Genomic DNA, 20,339 nt, shown 5'->3' with positions numbered 1-20,339 from the left:
TGACTTTATTTCTCGCAATTGTATTTATGAGATATAAATAAGCAATTGTGAGAAATAAAGTCAGAATTGCAGGATAAAAATTATCGCAATTATCGTTTTTTATCCTTTATTCAGTGGCGTGAACAAGCTTCCATAGTGATCCTAGTCGATTCCAATGATTTCTTTTTCCTCTCTTTCTCTTCAAAGACTCATAAGATTAGTGGAGAAACATCTGGAGGGTCTTCAGAGTTAGGAAGGGTCCTCTGCGCCCAAACACTCTCCTCAGCTCCGCCAAATGAACCCATTAATATTTTAGATTAATGCAAATACCCACAAAAATGAAGAATAATTGCCTAAAATCAAAATTCAATTAATGTTTAACACAGACGAATCATCTCTGTACAATCCAGGAGGGAAATACTGTAACCTCTGAGGAGCTTTTCAATAAACCTGCGCTGATAGAACAACATCTCATATGGGACAAGAAACTTTGTATAAGTGATAATATGGTGCTATTAATGATCTGATCTCTCTAAAGAAGGATTATCATCATCAGTCAGACATCATATGGTCTAGTCTACTGCTGTGTGAGATGTTTTAGCAAGGCCAGGGATTTCAATTCTAGTCACAAACAATCAATAACTAAAAATAAATGATATCAGAAGACTTGATGGATCATGGCATCTGTTGTGAAATGTTCTAGTGGTGATTGAGATATAATTGTTTGAGGAAAATTAGGAACAATGTCCGCCGCTCACACAAAGCCAAATGAAGACGACTGCACAATGATTCTGTACCAGTAAACAAACGATTGACTTTGTGTTCATTGTCTGTCTGCGTTTCTTGCATTCTGAGCTCTTGGCTTGAACACAAATGCCGAATTTCCCCAATTTTACCCAGGGGACGACTGGCGACCGACAATCCGGCAATCTGGAGCGCGTTTCTCTGCGATATTTCCTTCAGGTTTGGGGCTTGAGAAGAACGCACTGACACTGAGCCATCTGTTGTTGTGTTAAAAACAAACCGGTGGTCCTTTTCCCTGATGCCTGACATGGCTGGGGTGTCTAAAGTGTACTATGAAACATGACAACAACATATTAAAAATATTAGCATGAGCCTCAGTAACACTAGATTTAGACATCTTCTGCCACAAATCTTAAACGGGACCTATTAAGCCCTTTTTAGTCTTGATGTTGTTTTCAGGCTCTACTAGAACAGGTTTTCCTGCTTGAATGTTGATTATTTTCCTCATATTCTCCATTGTTGCAGCTCCTCTCTTCCCAGTCTGTCAGTAACGCTCTGTTTAGTTCCTGTCTCTATGAAGCCCCTCCTTCTGAAAAGCACACTGTGCTCTGATTGGTCGGCTGAAGCAGTGTGTTGTGATTGGTCGAGCGCTTCGAGTGTGTTTTGGAAATGCCCCGCCCCTTACCATAACCGCCAGTTTAACACACTACTAACTAACTCAACCAGGCCCCGCCCCTTTATTCTGCGTATTAATTATTTAAATGAGGAATATTGTGACGTGTTCGTTCCCGGAAGAAACTCAAGACTACAATGGAGGTGTTTCAGGAGTTCAGAAACACTGACACTGATATAGAGAATAACTTTGTAACTTTACAGAGCTTTTTCATGCTCAAACAGCAACATTACACACTAAAGAAAGATGAATATGGAAAAAAATCACAATAGGACCTTTTTAACATAAATGGGATTTTTAATAACACATAAAAACCAAGATAATGAACAATGTTTGTACTATTGCTGGAATCTTCAAACATTTTTTTCTTCTCATCTTTTATGTGGATAAACGGCGCCCCTAGTGGACAAGAGGCGTTTCAACACACTGGGAGAGACAGTCAGTCAATCTTATCTTTTCCACATTTTATAATTACAGTGAATGAGTCAACAACCATTGCATAACACTAAAGGAAATATGGAAATTGTGTAGAGACCAATATATGTTTAATAAAGGAAATCTTCAGAAGATTCCTAGTCTTCTCACTCTGAACATTCATATACGCACTAAATCAGGTGCATTCTGGGATGCTTTTAAACACTGTTGAAGGAGGAACGTGTATGATTGACACTGTTTACTCCAAATCATCAACTACAAGTGAATGAAAACTGACAACTAATATCATCATACATCCCCATTTTGATCAATCACAGTATATTAAGACGATTGCATTGTGTTTTCTGAAATGCTATGCATGTTTAAATATGCAAATGATGCATTGCCTAATTAAATATGCACTCATTTGCATAAACGTCCAGCACAGAAATCTAAAAACTGGATAACGCCAGATTGAAAATTCTTCCCCCATGGAAAATAATCTATTTATTCTGATCCAGCTGCGAAAGTGACTTCAGCCATGTTATCGTCTGTCTCTCCTCAGTGAGATTCATCAGAATAGACGGTTTTGTCGTCCGAACCTGTCGATGAGGTCGCTCCTTTACGGCTGCCGTCACCTGCTGCTCTGTGACCTTTGACCTCCATCAGCCCAAGCAGATTCAAGCCTTTATCACCAGAGGAAATCCATGCAGCCCGACACACTGTCCTTGAGCGTCCTACAGAGAGAGAGAGAGAGAGAGAGAGAGAGAGAGAGAGAGAGAGAGAGAGAGAGAGAGAGACTTTGACTTTAACAATCACTTTAATACAAAAGTTAAAAAATAATTTTTTCCTTCCTTTCCTTCTTATATTCTAAACAATTATACAGACAATAAGACATCACAAAACAAGACAAAACAAAAAAAAACAACAACAACAAAAAAAACTAACAAAAAATTAAATTTCCATCGTAATCAACATCACAAATACATTGATTCACACCCCACTTATATTTAAACGTTTCAATATCATTAACCAATTTGTAATAAGTGTACTCAATTTTTAATCGTGACCTTATTAACCCACTTAGGACAGATTCAACATCACAAGACTCATTACCATTCATTTTTTCTTTCCGTGACACCCAAATAGCCATTTTAGCTTGTCCACATAAAAAGTTCATTAAAACATGGGCCTCTTTTTTACTCTTTTTATACTTCGGACCATATATGAAAACCATAGGTGAGAAAACTTCTCCCAAGTCCAGACACCACCCTTCTATTATTGGAAACAACTGTTGTAATCTAGTACAATCTAAAAATAAATGAAAAACAGTTTCTGGTATCCCACAGAAAGGACATCCCTCCCTCACCTGTGGATCAAGACGTGCTCTGTGTCTGTTCGTAGCTATTATACCATGCACTAACCTCCACTGAAGATCTCCAGCCCGTTTTTCAATAGGAGGTTTGTACAAGGTCCTCCAGCTGCCCTTGGGGGAGGCACCTACTCCAAACACCTCTTGCCATTTAGACTCTTTTAAACTCATAAGAGCCTGAAAATGCAATATCTTGACACACATTGTGTACAATGATTTTTTATCCGTTTTGCTGAAAAGTCCCAACTGAGGTGTCTTAAAAGTTAATAGTCCACCCTCATTTTCTTCCCAGCTTCCAGTCTCAGCTGCAATGTTTACTTCTGGGAAATCACATATATTCAGTTCTCCATTATACGTTTCTAAGGAGAGTCTGTAACTCTGTGGCAAAAAACCAACTATCCGAGTCAAAATATTCTTTGCCACTCGAATAGATCTTATGTCCATTTTTTCAGCAAAAATCTCAGCTGATATCCATTCACCTTCAGGTATTAAGTGTCCAATTTTTGTAATTTTTGCAGCCCACAGACTTCTCCTGAGTGATAGGTCTTTAAAAATGTCCAGATTCAATGCAGAGTTAAAAAGCAATGGTTCTTCTTTCTGCCACAAACTTTGTGTATTGCTTGACTCCCGAGAAATCTTAAAAAGTGTCCATGCTTTTAGGAGTGATCTGTAAAACGCTGTTAATCCTGCAAGATCCAACCTATTTATGTCCATCAGGAACAAGTGGCGATCTAGTCCCATGTTCCCTGCTTTCCTCAATAGGATGCACGCTACCCCAGCCCAGCTCACGTCCTTCCCATAGAGGAGTCTCTGAGCCACTTGAAGCCTGAAAGTCTTTAGTCTGGATCTGATGTCCACTAGGCCTTGTCCTCCTTCCTGTCTGGGCAGAGACAACACTGGAGCCTTCAGCCAATGCTGACCCGACCAGAAAAAATCCACCAGACATCTCTGAATTTGTCTCACAAGTTCTTCTGGAGGTTCAAGGATCATCATTCTGTGCCAAAGGGAAGAGGCTACAAGGTTGTTACATATCAGCACCCTTCCCCTGTAGGACAGCTGGGGCAGCAACCATTTCCAATGAGACAACCGCGCACGTACTTTCTCCAACAGGCCCTCCCAATTTTGCTTTCTATATTCAATTGTCCCCAAAAAAACTCCCAGATATTTAAAACCTGCCCTTCCCCATTGTAGACCACCAGGAAGTGGTGGACTATTTACAATTTGGCCACACCACACAGCATCGCTTTTACACCAGTTAACTTTGGCAGATGATGCCTTTCCATAACATTCTAGAGCACGCTTTACCACATCAACATCTCTATCTCCCCTTATTAAAACTGTTATATCATCTGCATATGCAGATAATTTGACAGATTGCTGGGAGTTTTGAAAGTTAATCTGTAGACCTGCTAAGTTTTTCCTTAAATTACATAACAGCGGTTCTATAATTATACTATAAAGTTGGCCCGAAAGGGGACAGCCCTGTCTAATTCCCCTCTGTACTTTCACAGGGATGCTTAGGCCACCAGCCATTTTTATCATACATGTGGCTTCAGTGTACAATAACCGTATCATTGAAATAAAATTATCACCAAAACCAAAGGCCTTTAAAGCATCAAAGAGAAAAATGTGATCCACGCGATCGAAAGCTTTCTCTTGGTCTAATGATAAAAACCCCATTTCAATCTTGTTATCAAAAGCATAGTCATACACGTCCCTCACTAAATGTAGATTATCTACCATAGATCTATCTTTTATGCAGTAAGATTGATCTTCATGTATGATTTCATGCAGTACATTACTTAATCTTGTGGCCAAACATTTGGAAATGATTTTATAATCCGAACACAAAACTGCCACAGGCCTCCAGTTCTTTAAGAGTGTTAGATCTCCCTTCTTAGGGAGTAGTGTGAGCACTGCACGCTGAAAGCTCGTCGGAAGAATTCTTTCAGTGACACTTTTTTGCAGAACTTCAAAGTAGTCATGACCAATAACATTCCAGAAAGCCTTATAGAAATCAGCAGACAGTCCATCTATCCCGGGTGCACGACCTACAGAGAGCCCCATAACAGCAGCTTTGACTTCTTCATAGGTGAGTTCGGTCTCTAAAAAAAGTTTATGCTTCGGGGTTAAAACCGGAAGGTCAAAAAGCAGTTCTTTTCTACATTGTTCTTCTGATTCCTCAGAGGTGTATAAACTTGAATAGAAGTCCACAGCAATTTTTCGCATCTCTGTTTGATCAGAAATATCCTGACCATTACAGTCTTTTAAACAGTACATCAATTTTTCTTGTCCTTTTCTACGCTCTAAATTGAAAAAAAATGAAGTAGGAGCATCCATATCTCTTGTTGTTACAAAACGACTTCTTACCAGAGCACCCTTCACTCTTTCATTTAAAATTGAGCTCAACAGGTTATTCTTTTCAGTCCACATATCTTTCAGGTTTACAGAGTCATTTGTAATCATACTTTGCTCAATACCAATAATTTCTTTTTCAAGACATTCCAAAGACTTTTTTATACAAAATGAAGAATGTGATAAATATTGCTGGCAAAAATTCCTTATTTGTACCTTCCCGATTTCCCACCATTGAATGCAATTTTCATAACAATTCTTCTCACTCTTCCAAGACTCCCAAAAAGACTTAAAATTGTCCAAAAAAAAAGTATCTTCTAATAATTTATTATTAAAATGCCAATAATAACTTTTATGCATTTTTTTTAATAAAGTACACTCAATAGTGACAAATTTATGATCAGACATTGAAGTGGGAAAAATAGTTGCATTTGTAACTCTATTCCTCATGTTACGTGACGTATAAAGTCTATCCAACCGTGCAGCAGAAACCGTCTCATTACTAATCTTCACCCATGTATACTGACGCGTTAACAGATTATACTCTCTCCATACATCAGATAGGTTTAGATTTTTAATAACATTGGCTAAGCACAATGCACTCCTTAAATGAGGTTCCTCACCGTTCCTGTCCTTTGTAAAATCCAATGTACAATTGAAATCTCCCCCTAAGATAATGAGATCTCCTTCATGTTGTTGTCTTAAAAAAACCTCTAATTTATTGAACAATTGTATTCTCTCTGCACCTATGTTTGGAGCATAAATATTCACAAAAAGAAAAATAAGATTACTAATTTCTGCCCTCACAATCAGCAATCTCCCTGGAACAACTTCATTTTTTGACAAGATTTTCACTTTAACTACAGGGGAAAAAATTACTGCCACTCCAGCACTCAGATTGGACCCATGACTAATAACTTTCTCTCCTTCCCACCATAGGCCCCATTCAGCCTCATTACTTTGATCACTGTGAGTCTCCTGTAACAAGACCACACCTATATCTTTCAAACGTATAATCTCTGAAAGTAACCTATTCTTTCTCCCATCTCTCATCCCATTAACATTAAGAGATCCCACCTGCAAAACTTCCATGAGAAAGAGAGAGAGAAAGAAAGAAAAAGTACATAGAACAAAAGATTTAGCAGTCCTCATCATTATTGCGTTTTGCCTTTCCCCTTGTTATACGTCCCTTCCCTGTTTGTTTTCCTTGTCTAATAACAGTTATGTGCTTTTTTAACCGAAACCTCTTTTGCTGTGAAAGTTCTTCAATGCTATTTGTTTTCCTTGCCCATACAACAGAGGCAATAAACTTTTCAAGATCTGGGAAAAAATCACTGACTTCTACACCTGTTTTTCCTTTTGTTTCATCTAAAAAAGAATTGATCTGTTCAAGAGTGTACATATCCTTTTCAGCCACTTTTGCCATATCAGATGTATCGGACCACTGCTCTTCATTTCTCAAACTAGCATCAGTACATTGGGACATTTCATCTAACTCATCAGTCATATTTTCTTCAGAACCACCTACTGGTATTTCTTTGAGTTCGCACAATTCTTCATCACATCCCTGACTTTCACTGTCATCAGTTACATCAGTTATATTCTCAGCAACGCAAACCAGCTTCTCCATACCACCAGTATTTAAATGAACATCACTCACCTCTTCAGAGGCTGCTTTCACCTGTGTCTCCGTTCTCTGTTCTGTGTCCTGCTGATATTGTTTCGCATTATTAACATCTCCACGCGATGTAGATGGCCTCTGATCGTCTTTATGTGGGCATGTAAAACGTTTATGTCCTAGGTCACCACAGTCAAAGCACTTCAGATTTTCAGTGCTTGCGTAAATCATGTACGAGTTCTCTCCTTGATTAACTCGGAACGAAACTTCCAAAGTACGCTCCGGCGAAGTCAGAATCATAAAAACTTGGCGGCGAAAAGACGTGACGTGTTTAAGCGCGATGTTTTTACAGCCTAAAGGAATCATTCTCACTGGACTTACTATTTTTCCGAATCTTAGCAACTCTTTCGTTATGACATCATTACTAATAAAAGGTGGAACATTCGAAATCGTTATTTTTGTTGCTGGAGCGGATAGTGGATTAATCGGGACAAACATTTCCTTTACCCATATTCCGCTCACAGTCAGCTGATTTATTAGCGTTTCAGATCTCAAAAAAACAACAACCGCTTTGTTCATGCGTGAAGCTGAAACTATGTTTTCAAACCCCACTTTTTCTCCAACAACTACAAGTAGTTCCTCTATTGTCACACCGGGCTCTGGTACACACCTGCACCCATTTCGGAGTGATAAATTAGGTGACGTTTGCCCGGGAATTGACGCCATCCCGGCGTCTAAAATTCCACGGGCACGCGATGAAAAACTATCCTTAATTTGAGTCAAAAAATAACGAGGGGTAAGGCAAAAAACAAAAAAAGAAAGACGAAAAGAAAAGAAACATATAGGCTTAAGATAAATTAAGGCTTTTCGCAAACGCTCTCCGAGCCGCAATCAGTCTCCACACCAACACTCCCAACAGTCACACCGGAAGTGAGAGAGAGAGAGAGAGAGAGAGAGAGAGAGAGAGAGAGAGAGAGAGAGAGAGAGAGAGAGAGAGAGAGACTGGAGCAACGACATGCCTTGATTAAACACTGTGACAAACCAACCTGTGGAGCACGAGACTCACACTACTCGTCATGCACTATACAGTGTGCACATAGTATGCAAATGACTGGATGACTTATGTTAATGTGCAGAACAACAGACAAAACTGTGTGTGTGTGTGTGTGTAAACATTTTAAACAAAGATTCCACATGCAACCAACATAATGAGGTTATGTAAGATCTACATATACTACTGTTTGAAAATTGTATGCTAATACATAGTTTACATCTACTTTTTAAGCAGAGCGACTGCATGCTAGTACTAGTATTCAAATCCACAATGATCTTGATTAATTTGCAGTGTTCCGTTTCACCACTAGGTGGCGCCATTGAGCGCCTATAGAATAAGACGCTGTTAGTGGGGTTTGTTATACTGTCTATGGGTTTTACAGCAGTGAATTAAACGCTGTGCGACTTTTGTAAATAGTAAGTGTGAATATGTGATTTTTCAAATTTCAGGTCTTATCTGATTCAGATAGCTGAGGGCTATAGGCTAAAACATGCAATGAGTTCCTGGGTCACACCAGAGTCCTGACTCGAAAGAGAACTGCCTTGAATAAAGCACAGATTTATATTCCTTTGACTGTCAGTTATTGTCAGTAAAGGAGGAGTGATTATGGAATAAAGAGAGTTCCCTGTATGATGAAGGAGATTGAAGAAAAGCTAGTGTTTGGCGCTCTCTAGTGGACATAATGAGACAGGTCAAGCAATATAAATGAATTATTATGAATAAACGATTAATATGAATAATATTAAGCAAAGTATTAAGGCCCATTCTCACCAAGGACAATAAATATAACGGTAAAGATGTAGTTCTAAAAAAAAAATCTAAATATAAAAGAATAGCACATTCCACATCACAACTATAACAATAACGACACAGAGAAATTAAATGGTTGAAATCACTTTTGGATTTCATTTCAATGCCCGTTCACACCAACAATGATAACTATAACTATAACGATAACTAGCCAATATTAGCGTCCACTCCAGAAGAGGATATTGTTCTGTTTATTCAAAGCTCGTGCTTGTCTGTCACTTTAAATGCACGAACTCATTACAGCAGGATGGATTCTGATTGGCTGTCAATGTTTTAAAATCGTTCTGGGGCGCATTTCCCAAAGCCAACCATGGTCGCAGGTAATAGAGTTAAATGGAAATTGTGATCATAGTTGGCTATGCTTTTGGGAAACGCACCCCTGAAAGACATTCCAGCAATATCCAGCTATAGTTGTGGTGTGTACCTTGCCATTCTTTTATATTTAAAACCATTTTTAAAAGGCCTTTTTCGTTATCGTTATCGTTATCGTTATCGTTATCGTCATCATCCTTGGTGGGAACGTCCTTAAGAACTATTTTTAGACCTATATCTCTATCATTACAGTTATCCTTCTTGGTGTGAACGGGCCTTAAGCACACTTTCTTCAGAAATATCTAGTAGGACCTCACTTATAACTTTAATATGCGACACAAAAAAATATAAAATGTTATATACAATATAGCACAACAAAATGCAGTACAATATACACAGTATGTGTTTAAATGTCACCAGGTAAAATGCTTGTCTAACTCTAAGAAAGTGATTAGTTCTATAACTTTAAGTAGTTTTTGCTCTACAGCGCCACACATTTTTCCAATGTAAATCTGTGGTGAAAAATGGAACTGCAGCTCATACCTTACATAAACCTCACTCCAGACCTAAAAGATATTAATCCGCTTCAGCTTAGTGTTGTGTATATTAGTATGCATATTACTAACTAGTTGGCATGTCTGTTATTAAATACTACTTTAAGATAGCATTCTATGCGTGCCTGTCAATCATGATCAGAGCGCCGCCCTCAGGCAGAATAACGTAAGGACATTACAATTCTGCCAAAAGTGTGTCTGCATTTGTACAGCGACTAGAATATAAAGTTACAAAATGTTTGTCATAAACTAGCACTAATACACAGAATCATTTGAGGCATTATTAGTCCATTAACCACAATTTCAGTTAAGTTATCCAGGCCAATAGCTGGTTTTAGTGGAGAACACAGTTATGAGTTTTGAGTTCTATAGAAAATACTACAATTGTGAATTTCATCAGTTTCATGAATTTTTAATTTTAACTGTGAATTTCAGCCTGATATGTGTGTGTGTTTTCATACCTGATATGAGTGCAAACAATAATCTTTTATTGTTACCGGTAGCTAATATTCATAACGACAACCATGCAAATATAAATGGCTTAAACCAGTTTATAATCTCATTATTTAACATACTATATTGTTGTGTTTAACAAGATGTGCATCATGTTCGAAAACAGTCCAATGCTCTTTAACTTTACCAGCTGAACCTGTTCTATCAGTAACATAATTCACATATTTGTGATGTCACACAACACCCTTTGTTTATGTCAAGTGTTTGACTGTATAACTACACGTTATATAATGCATATTTTGTGCAAGGGCTTCTGTAAACTTACCACTCATCAACTGAAAGCTGTGAAGTACACAACATAATGTGTGCTTGTTTTATTTTATTGTTTTCATTTTACCATATACAGATGAGATGATAAAAGTGGATCATAGAAATAAGATCATAAAACAGTCACATTGCATTAAAAATAACAGTCATAACCTCTATCTGCATTGAAACCCACTTGATTTAGTGTAGACTTATTATAGAGTTTATGAGCTCAACCTTTACAGAACCTACTACAGTTTTTTTCCAATTGCTAACACACAGTTTTGCAAACTAGGCTGGTTTTATCAGAACACTTAATACAATTCACACAACCACACATGCAAACTGCAAAATATATCCTGCAAAATGAAGCACTGCAACCAAAACTACACATAGCATTATCAAAATCAAACTTTTGCACGAAATGGCACACACTTCATTCATATTAGCAGATTTTTGTCTAAGCAACTACACACTGTTGGGCATAATGAAGAGCACTCTCATCTTTAGTATGCTTTGCCATAATACTAAAATAGATCAAATAGTAGAAAATTCTTATGATTGTTCACATGCACAGAAATATTTGCAGACAGACACACACATGCTGTTGAAACATTTATTTATGTTTTATTTTTCACCAAACAAGTCAGTGCAACATATGCACAGCAGAAATATTTACATTGGACTGAACAAAAATATGCTCACAAAAAAAGAGTAAACTGAAAAAGATTGAAGTGTTAACAATTAAGCATTGAGGTGTTAGGCACACACACACACACACACACACACACACACACACACACACACACACACACACACACACACACACACACACACACACACACACACACACATGTATCGGCCAATCAGCTCATGTCATTTTGAATGGCAGTGTTTTGAAATGGCAAACATGTGACTTTATGTCAGAGAACAGTGTTCAGTGCGTTTAAAAAGTGCCATTTTGAATCGCAAAATGTGTTTAGACTTTTGGAGACTTGAGAAGAGGTTTTGCTCTCTGTGTGTCAGTTTAAATAATTGTGCTGTGCATGTCATTTTACTGTGTTAGCAATTGGAAAAAAACTGTAATAAGACTTGGAAATATCACGAAAATTAACGAAAATTTGATATATTTTATTGCCAATATTTATTTATACATCATCTCTACGGACACCTGGTTGAAAACAATAAGGGTATGTTAACATGTCAACGTTTTACACAAGCAGACAAAGACAACAACGTTCACACAGATCTGCGAAAACGACTAAAAATGCTGTATTCTGCTGTCAGGCCAGTAGATGGCGCATGACGTCGCCGTTTTCACATCTTCTAATTTTTTGTAGTTGTACACATGCAACAGAAATATTTCCAGATACACACACATGCTGTTGAAACATTTACTTATTTTTATTTTCCGAAAACAGTATCGGTTTCAAAAGCGTGCACTTTGAAACCTGTTTTCAAAAGTTTGCTTTTCCCCTAAGACGCATAAATTAAAGGCCAAAACACATTAAACGTTTTTAGTCGAAAACGGGGTTGTTTAAACGGCCCGTGAATGTAGTGATAAATCCTGCCAGAGCTCGATTATCCGGTTTCACTGAGCAACAAGAACAGGAACACTCAAGTTTCTGTAATAACTTCATTCAGATGAGTCCTTTACAATGGAATTCATGCACACTATAACAACATTTTTTGTGTCGCTGTCATTTCTGAAGTGAACAAACTTGACGTAAGGAAAGAGAATCAGCATAGCAACCGTTTCGGGCTGGATTGGGTTCTTACGTCGAGCAATATATATATTTTTTGGAGATAAAATGTTATTGATGTCATGGTTCTGTCAGGAGCTCATAGAACTTTTAATAAATGAAAACTAAATCCATAAAATGAACCCCTGAATCTTGTTGTAATCCATTTTTAATTGTAAGTAAAATTCATGAATTAAGCAGCTTGTAAACATACTTGATCACTAGAAAAAAAGGGGGGAAAGAACTGTTAAACATGGAAGTATGCAATCACTCAAGACATTTTTTTACTTATAGAACCTTTTGGCATAAAGGGTTCTTTAAAATTGAGTCAAGATCACTAGAGTTCTAAATAGAACCATTGAAGCTTTTTTCTAAGAGTGAAAGATGCATGAATGATTATCATGAATGAAGACAGAGGGGTTTGGTGGCTTTCACAGTCATTACTGCACAAAAGAGCATTCACTGATAAAACTAGAGATAAAACCTGAGAAAAGAAATGAAAACACAAGCTCATTGATCCCAGCATTTCTATGTGGCTTATTTCACACATTGCCTGCAGTTTTTATTTTGAAATCTTTCAAATGTGCACACACACATGTTTTGTAAAATGATCATTATGAAGGAATAGTTCTATTGAACCGCTGTGCATTGCACTGGCCCTTTAAACTCAGTTGCATGCTATATGTGCACAGTAAGAACAAAAAGTGATCAAGATCAAACGCAGTAACTAATTTTAAACCAAATGAAACCAAGCAGATCCTTTTAATGAGCCTTAGAGGCATGGATATTTGGATAGCCTTTGGATCTTCAAGAATGCACACATGTATGATACACACATCAGCTATAACCTTGAACATACTTGAGCTGTGACAAACATTTCAGACCAGACCAATCCGTTTTGTTCAGGTAAAAAAATGATGCCATTGTAATAAATCACAGCCAAAGGCTACCCTTCTTTAAAGGGACAGTTCACTCTTGCCATAAAATCATGTCATAATTTACTCACCCTGGTGTTGTTTTAATGCCATACGGCCCTCTCTCATTTATGCACCACAAAAGGATACTTTTTTTTTTTCTTTTTCTAAAATTCCCGTTCACGCTCATCAATATAATGGCAGTGAATAGCGACCAGCATCAAGCTTTTTAAAAAAAGACACAAAAGTATTACAGAATGATCCCTTGCAAACCAGATTGGTCTGGTCTGAAATGTTTGTCACAGTTCAAGTATGTTCAAGGTTAGCGGATGTGTTGCTCAATGTTTAAAATCATGCATGTGTGCATTCTTGAAGATCCAAAATCAAATACACATGCATCTACACATGCTCATTAAAAGGATCCGCTCATTTGCATTTGGTTTCAAATTAGTTAATGCATTTGATGCATCTTGATCAATTTTGTTCTTACTGTGCACATATATAGCATGCAACTACATTTAAAGGGCCAGTGCAATGCACAGCGGTTCAATAGAACTATTCCATCATCATGATGATAATTGAACAAATCATGTGTGTGCACATATGAAAGATTTTAAAATAAAAACATAGCGATGTGTGAAATAAGCCACAAATGCTGGGATCAATGGGCCTGTATTTTCATTTCTTTTCTCTGGTTTTATCGATGCATGGCTCTTCTTTTGTGCAGTAATGACTGTGAGAGCACCAGAAGCCTCTTCTCATTCAGGATGATCGTCTTCACTGATGGGGCGACCCAGCCCTGAAACTGAAACCAGGCTCATGAGGGAAGACAACAGGGTGAATCACACACTAACATCTCACTTTAAAATCAGAAGTAAAAATACATCACTTAGATAATGGAAATAAAGCTCATTTACATCCCTTACTATTATCCTATTATGTCTTGTAATCAATATATTAAATTATACAGATATGTATTATAAATATAATTCTGTCTTTTAAGCTAATTCTATTAGTCTAATTGGGGCATGTTGTCACAAAAGGTAAATGCACATCTTTTTCGCTGGGCAATAACACTGTGTTTAAAAGCTTATGTGTAGATTTTAAGTTATGTGTCTAGACAGAAATTGGCCTTGAAGGATAAACCACACATTATAAGTGTGACTACCAGCCCTGTTTTCTGTTGATTCTGAGGTGAAAAAGACAGTATATTCACTCTGAAAGCATATTTGCACATCATTCCCCCATTTGTTCCTCTGGGTTACTCTGGAGGGTTTGGGTCAAAGTGATATTTACCTCTTGCTGCAAAAAAAAGCTGGCTCAAGAGAAACCCTCCTGATGTGGATCGTTTATCATGCATTTTCACTCAGATATGTTGTAGCAGATTAATAGTCAAATTTGGTGGCAGAACAAAGAAAACGGCTTGACGCTCACCGTCCAAAAGATTCCATTGTCCACAGGATAGATTTCCGAACTAAAATAATATTTATTACAAAAAGAGTAGTAAGGATTTTACTATAGATTTACTATAGTAAATATAGTATTTATTAATATTTACTATAGATTTTACATAGATTTTGTATTTTACTATACAATTTTTTCTAAAATTCTACAAATTTCTTAATATCTTTTCTAAAATAATTTTTTTTTAATCTAAATCTCAAATAAATAAAGGATTGAGAAGATATTAAGTGGATTAATAAGTGGTGTCAACTCAAATGACATTGGATAAAATAGTTAATTATTTCAAAATCCTAAATAATCCTTTAATTTAGCTGTTACATTTGCTCCATGGAAAAAAAATGAGTCCATCCCTTCGTTTACAGAAGGACAAAGGAGAAAATACCAGAGGTAATGGGATTGTAACGTACAAAAACAACAAAACAAAACAATGAGTAGATTTTCAAAATTGTACCACAACTTCTACTTGTGTCACCTCATGTTTTATGATTTAGTTGGTTGGACATCACTGGTATATCTTTATTTATAAAGCCATACTTGGCAAATTTCCACTGTACCTCTGTAACCTCCTCTCTGTCTGCTCTGGTACCTATCAGCTACGCTCCTCAAAGTGGTTGCTTTTTAATGTGCCACAGGTTACAACCGAATTGGGAAAAACTGCTTTTTCTTATTTAGCACTTTGGGGGTGGAATAATCTACAAAAAGAGCTAAAGTTAGAAACCCTTATGTCCATAAATGAATTTAAAACTACGGTAAAGAGTGTTGTGATGGAGACATGTTCTTGTTTTTCTTAAAGAGTCTCATTGTGTTTTATATTTTTATTTTTAACATTTTGTACTTTTTTATCGTGAAAATGTAATTTGGTGTTTGTTATGTATGCATTTGTTGTGATTTGGCTGCTACCTTGGCCAGGTCTCTCTTGTAAAAGAGATTCTGAATCTCAATGGGACCTCCTGGTTAAATAAAGGTATAATAAATAAAATAAATAAAAATAAAAATTTAACAGTAACTGTTGTTATTTTGTTGTTGTTGTACTTTGTCTTTTTCCTCCTTGATGTGTGCCTACTAAAAAGGAAAATCTGTTTAAAAAATAAAGAAAGAAAAAGCATTTTCCTCCACTATTTGAAGCCTTTTTTCTGGGGGCAGAATAATGACACACACCTGCTGTTGACATTCGTACAGCGTTCCGCTCATATTTTCATCGGGTCACCATGGAAACGCCAATGAGAGGACGCCTCAGAGTTTCGACCTAAATTCCGGAAGTTTCATGCGACAGAATCTCCATATATGAATAATTGTGGGCGGAGCCACGACTACAGGTTGTATAAGAACTGCAGGTTGAAAGTGAATCATGCAATTGACACCAGGAGCAGAGCTGAGGAGTGAGCGCGTGGAAGGAGCATCACCTCGGGGTTTAAAGGTTTGAGTTTTTGTCGTAAGATTCTTATTTATTAGGTTTCATAGACAGAATAGTTCCCGTTGAAGTAAACATGCGGGTTTGAAAACACATCGCCCTTTAAAAAGTTTAGATGGTTTTCCAAGCTAGTGAAATATTAAAATCCCTAGTTGAAATACTAAAATATTTGTAATCATCTGGAATCTAGACGTCTTTCCAGTTGTGTTCGGGTGTGGTTTGGATGGGGTTTGTCTCTCTAGGAGTGGAAGGAGAGTTTTGGGAAAGCCTCTATAATCCCTCTTTATAAGCTTAAAGGTTTATATAGTAGGCAAACATTAAGCAAGACTGCATTAACAGGCTCTACAATAAGTTTTGTTAATAATTTCTTCTTTTTCTCTAGAAGAGACGCCTAAAGACTCCTTAGACATGGCTTTCAACACACTGACCTCTCGAGCCGTTCTTCTGTATGATGAGTGGATTAAGAAAGCAGGTGAGTTCTCATCATCAGTGTCATCATTTGTTAACAAACAAGTGTTCATTACTTCAATGAGCTCATTGTTTCTGCCTTAAATTATTACGTTGTTTAATTTTTTTTGCTAACTGTGTTTTTTTTTTGTATATGTACATTTCTGAAATACATAACTTAGTCACCTCTGATAACAGACGCTCAAGGGTCTAAATTGTAATCTGGACTCATGCACTTTCTGTAAAGCTGCTTTGAAACGATGTGTCTTTACGTGGAAAGCGCTTTATAAATGAATGTGAATCGACTCGAATTGAATCCTCATCAGCATGACTGTGCCTGTAAGGTTTCTGCCTGGAAAAATGACATCTTTTGCATCACTTGTAGATCCACGAACTGGGAACTGGCTTCTCATGGCCTCCCCGTTCCCTCAAACCATCATCATCGTTGCCTACATCTACTTCGTGACATCGCTGGGTCCTCGGCTAATGGAAAACCGCAAGCCCTTTGACCTCAAGCGTATCATGATCGTTTATAACTTCAGCATTGTGGCGTTTTCCCTCTACATGATTTATGAGGTTTGTCATTTGTGAACTCTGTCTCTCTGTTGCATCATGCATGTTATCCTTTCTATTGTGTGTGTGTATATATGTGTATTTCTCAATATCTCTCTCTCCCCTCGTTGCAGTTTCTGATGTCTGGTTGGGCGAACGGCTACACCTATGGGTGTGACCTCGTCGATTATTCCAGCTCTCCTCAGGCTCTCCGGGTATGTGAATGGAGCACATTCCTCAGATTGTGCACTTGTTTCTTTCTGATGACGTGTGCAACAGTTTGTCATTTCTTTTTCTATCTTGTTTCCTCTTTTCTAGATGGCATGGACTTGCTGGCTGTACTATTTCTCCAAGTTCATTGAGATGCTTGACACTGTAAGTGTGTTTCTTTTTGCATTCAAAACAAGTTTGCATTCAAGAACAACAGTTGACCATCAATGCTAAACCTCCTTTTTATTTTTTTTCTTGTCTTCGTAGATTTTCTTTGTCCTGAGGAAAAAGAACAGCCAAGTTACTTTCCTTCACGTCTACCATCACTCCATCATGCCCTTCACATGGTGGTTCGGGGTCAAATTCTCCGCAGGTAAAGTATTTTACGATTGACACTTAAAGGGACCGTTCACCAAAAAATGAAATAGTCATTTAATCGCCCTCATGTCATTCCAAACCATAATGCAAAAGAAACTCCTTTTAATTGGGTTTCTGTCCCTTTATTGACAGTCCAAAAAGGTCATGTAGGCGTTGTGAAATGAATTGTTGGGTATAATCCAAGTCTTGTGAAGGGATATGATTGCGTTATATGCTGAACAGCTTTTAAACCAAACAGAAAACAAGATTATTTTGCTTCCTGCTTGTTTCAAGCAAAAACTCACTTAATTTTGAGAATTTTTTCTGAAAACAAGACACATTTTTAGTTGTTTAGAGAATGTTTCTTGATTTATCACAGTAAGAAAAGCTTTTTTGCAGTGTATGACCTTTTTTTTGGGGGGGGGGGGGGGGGGGGTGTTAAGTTTTGGTTACCTGGACCTTCAATGGTGGGTCCGAAACCTCTCAGGTTTCATTAAATGGGGGTTTGTAAAAGTTTTTGAAATTGAAGTCCTTGAAAACAGCCATATTTATGAAGAGGTACTTGAATTTATTTAAAGCCCATATATTTGAAATTAGTTTTTTATTGATAACTATATTTTTACGCAAAATCAACGCTGTAACCCGTCTGATATAGATCCAGTATAGCCATGCGAAATTGCTCAATGAGTGATATTGCTAATATAAATATCCAAGTATATGATAGCTTTCATTCTTCAGGTCAATCATATATTCATGAGGGGGGAAAAAAATCAGTTTGAATAAGGGAAGCGATATCTTTGTCGAAGTATCCTTTCAGTGGTTAAAGTTACCGCAGTCATTGCATGTGCCGCACTTTATTTGTATAATTTTGTTTTATTAGTTTATCTTTATTCATCTGTCTTTTTTTTTTTGAAAGCTAATCAAGATATTGTTTGATAAGTGAGATCTCTGATTATAGTCCTTTAAAACCAAAAAAGTATCTGTACGAGCCATTCACACAAATTAATATAATCCCTCTACTTTCAGCCAAAAATGAAAACTCATATTCTCGTGCATTTGCATATTTCTGTGGCTTATTATAATTTTTTTTTTATTGCATATTTTCTTTCCTTCATGTTCAAGCTGCTTAATTTTTGCTCTATGAAGTCCTTATTTTTCGGCTTTAACGGACCCCGTTCATTTGTCTTAGGTGGTCTGGGAACTTTCCATGCCCTGCTGAACTGCATCGTCCATGTCATCATGTACTCCTACTACGCTCTGTCTGCCATGGGACCGGCCTACCAGAAGTACCTGTGGTGGAAAAAGTACATGACCACCATCCAGCTGGTAAGCTGACCTTTCCCAAGCTTCTCTCCCCACCACATGGCCTTTGTTGTCCAAATCCAGCTTTTCACGTCTCTAACTTTAAAATATTCATACTAAAAGCCAAATCTTTTTTTTTTTAAATATAAATGAGATGAATTTGCAACTAACTAAAATAAAAATATTCAAAATATTAATAAATATTATAGTAATACTATAATATCTCTATATCTCTAGATCTCTATTTAAAAATTATTTGTATTATAATGTCCTTTGTTGTCCAAATCCAGCTTTTCACGTCTCTAACTTGACTATTGTGTTTGCATCAGGTTCAGTTTGTGCTAATCACGGCTCACATCGGCCAGTTCTTCTTCATGAAGGAGTGTCCTTACCAGTTCCCCGTCTTCCTCTACGTCATCGGTCTTTATGGGCTGATCTTCCTGATCCTGTTCCTCCACTTCTACTATCACGCCTACACCAAGGGCAAGAGGCTTCCCAAAGTACTCGAGAATGGAAACTACCTTCTCAAAAAATCTGAGTAATCTCTTCCCTTGGCCAGCTAAACTTTCAGCTCTAACCTGTTAAGTGGGAATATTCCTTTTTATTTCATGCGTTCAAGTTCCACTCCCCTGTTTTATGTTAAAACTAATGTGGAAACCCGCCACCTTATCACTGGATTTAACACTTCCGAATTTGCACATTGGTGTTTTTTACTTTTTTACTAGAGATTCTGTCCTCATTTTTTGTTGTCTTCACTTAAGGCTTTGAAATGAGAATGGGGTGGGAAGTACAGTGTTTGTTATTATGTCCTCCAATTTACCTGTAAATATTGAAATTCTCAGCTTTGGAATATGATTGAACTGCTTGGCCAAATATGAAGAGGTTATTAGAGCAAAGGTGATTTGAAGTTTGTTGCTAAAAGGGTTTTTGAAGGTTGGGTTTTAGTTGTAACTGAATGAGCCCGATGCCCTTTGACCCTTGAGGAAAGCTTGACTGATCTACCTGGATGTGCTCGAACCTGGAAGTCTATTGGTTGCTGCAGATGTGACATCATCTGAAGTTATTTTGTTTATGCTGCGTGACTATTTATTCTTTATTTAATGTTGATTGTTTTCTTAATGTGATCTTTTAAAAAAAGAAATTGATCTGTAGGTATTACCTGTTATGCTTTTATTCTACTGATCTGAGGAAATGAAACACCAGAACAATATCAGGATTGTTTTTGTCTTTTTAAATCAATTTTGTGAAAGAAATTGAAGTGTTTTATAGTGAAACAAAATAAATTATTTGTCACTA

The 20,339-nt window shown here is 37.1% G+C and overlaps 1 protein-coding gene and 1 long non-coding RNA gene across 2 annotated transcripts in view; one reads left to right on the top strand and one right to left on the bottom strand.

Moving 5' to 3' along the window:
• The first annotated feature begins 16,100 nt into the window (after positions 1 to 16,100).
• On the top strand, positions 16,101 to 20,339 carry LOC309489797 (very long chain fatty acid elongase 7-like). Its single transcript, XM_082158710.1, has 8 exons — positions 16,101 to 16,181; positions 16,558 to 16,647; positions 17,008 to 17,198; positions 17,309 to 17,389; positions 17,493 to 17,549; positions 17,652 to 17,757; positions 18,931 to 19,067; positions 19,373 to 20,339. The coding sequence occupies exons 2-8, from the start codon at positions 16,584 to 16,586 to the stop codon at positions 19,583 to 19,585; spliced, it is 849 nt and encodes a 282-aa protein (XP_082014836.1). The 5' UTR covers positions 16,101 to 16,181; positions 16,558 to 16,583; the 3' UTR covers positions 19,586 to 20,339.
• LOC309489828 overlaps positions 16,759 to 20,339 on the bottom strand; it is a 103,903-nt gene continuing 100,322 nt past the window's right edge. The window contains exon 2 of the long non-coding RNA XR_014202527.1: positions 16,759 to 16,808. This is a non-coding gene — a long non-coding RNA (uncharacterized lncRNA). The remainder of the gene's footprint in view (positions 16,809 to 20,339) is intronic.

This window comes from Leuciscus leuciscus (assembly GCF_965113295.1).
Source record: "Leuciscus leuciscus genome assembly, chromosome: 24".
Lineage (NCBI taxonomy): Eukaryota > Metazoa > Chordata > Actinopteri > Cypriniformes > Leuciscidae > Leuciscus > Leuciscus leuciscus.
The sequence above is the reverse complement of the archived record's forward strand: the minus strand, read 5'-3'. Positions and strand labels throughout refer to the sequence as shown.

What these genes read in the sequence shown, in the direction of transcription:
- LOC309489797 (XM_082158710.1), top strand. Translation starts at nt 16,584, where the DNA reads ATGGCTTTCAACACACTGACCTCTCGAGCCGTTCTTCTGTATGATGAG. An exon ending in TCATTGAGATGCTTGACACT is followed by an intron (nt 17,550 to 17,651) that starts GTAAGTGTGTTT and finishes TTGTCTTCGTAG; the next exon opens with ATTTTCTTTGTCCTGAGGAA. An exon ending in CGGGGTCAAATTCTCCGCAG is followed by an intron (nt 17,758 to 18,930) that starts GTAAAGTATTTT and finishes CATTTGTCTTAG; the next exon opens with GTGGTCTGGGAACTTTCCAT.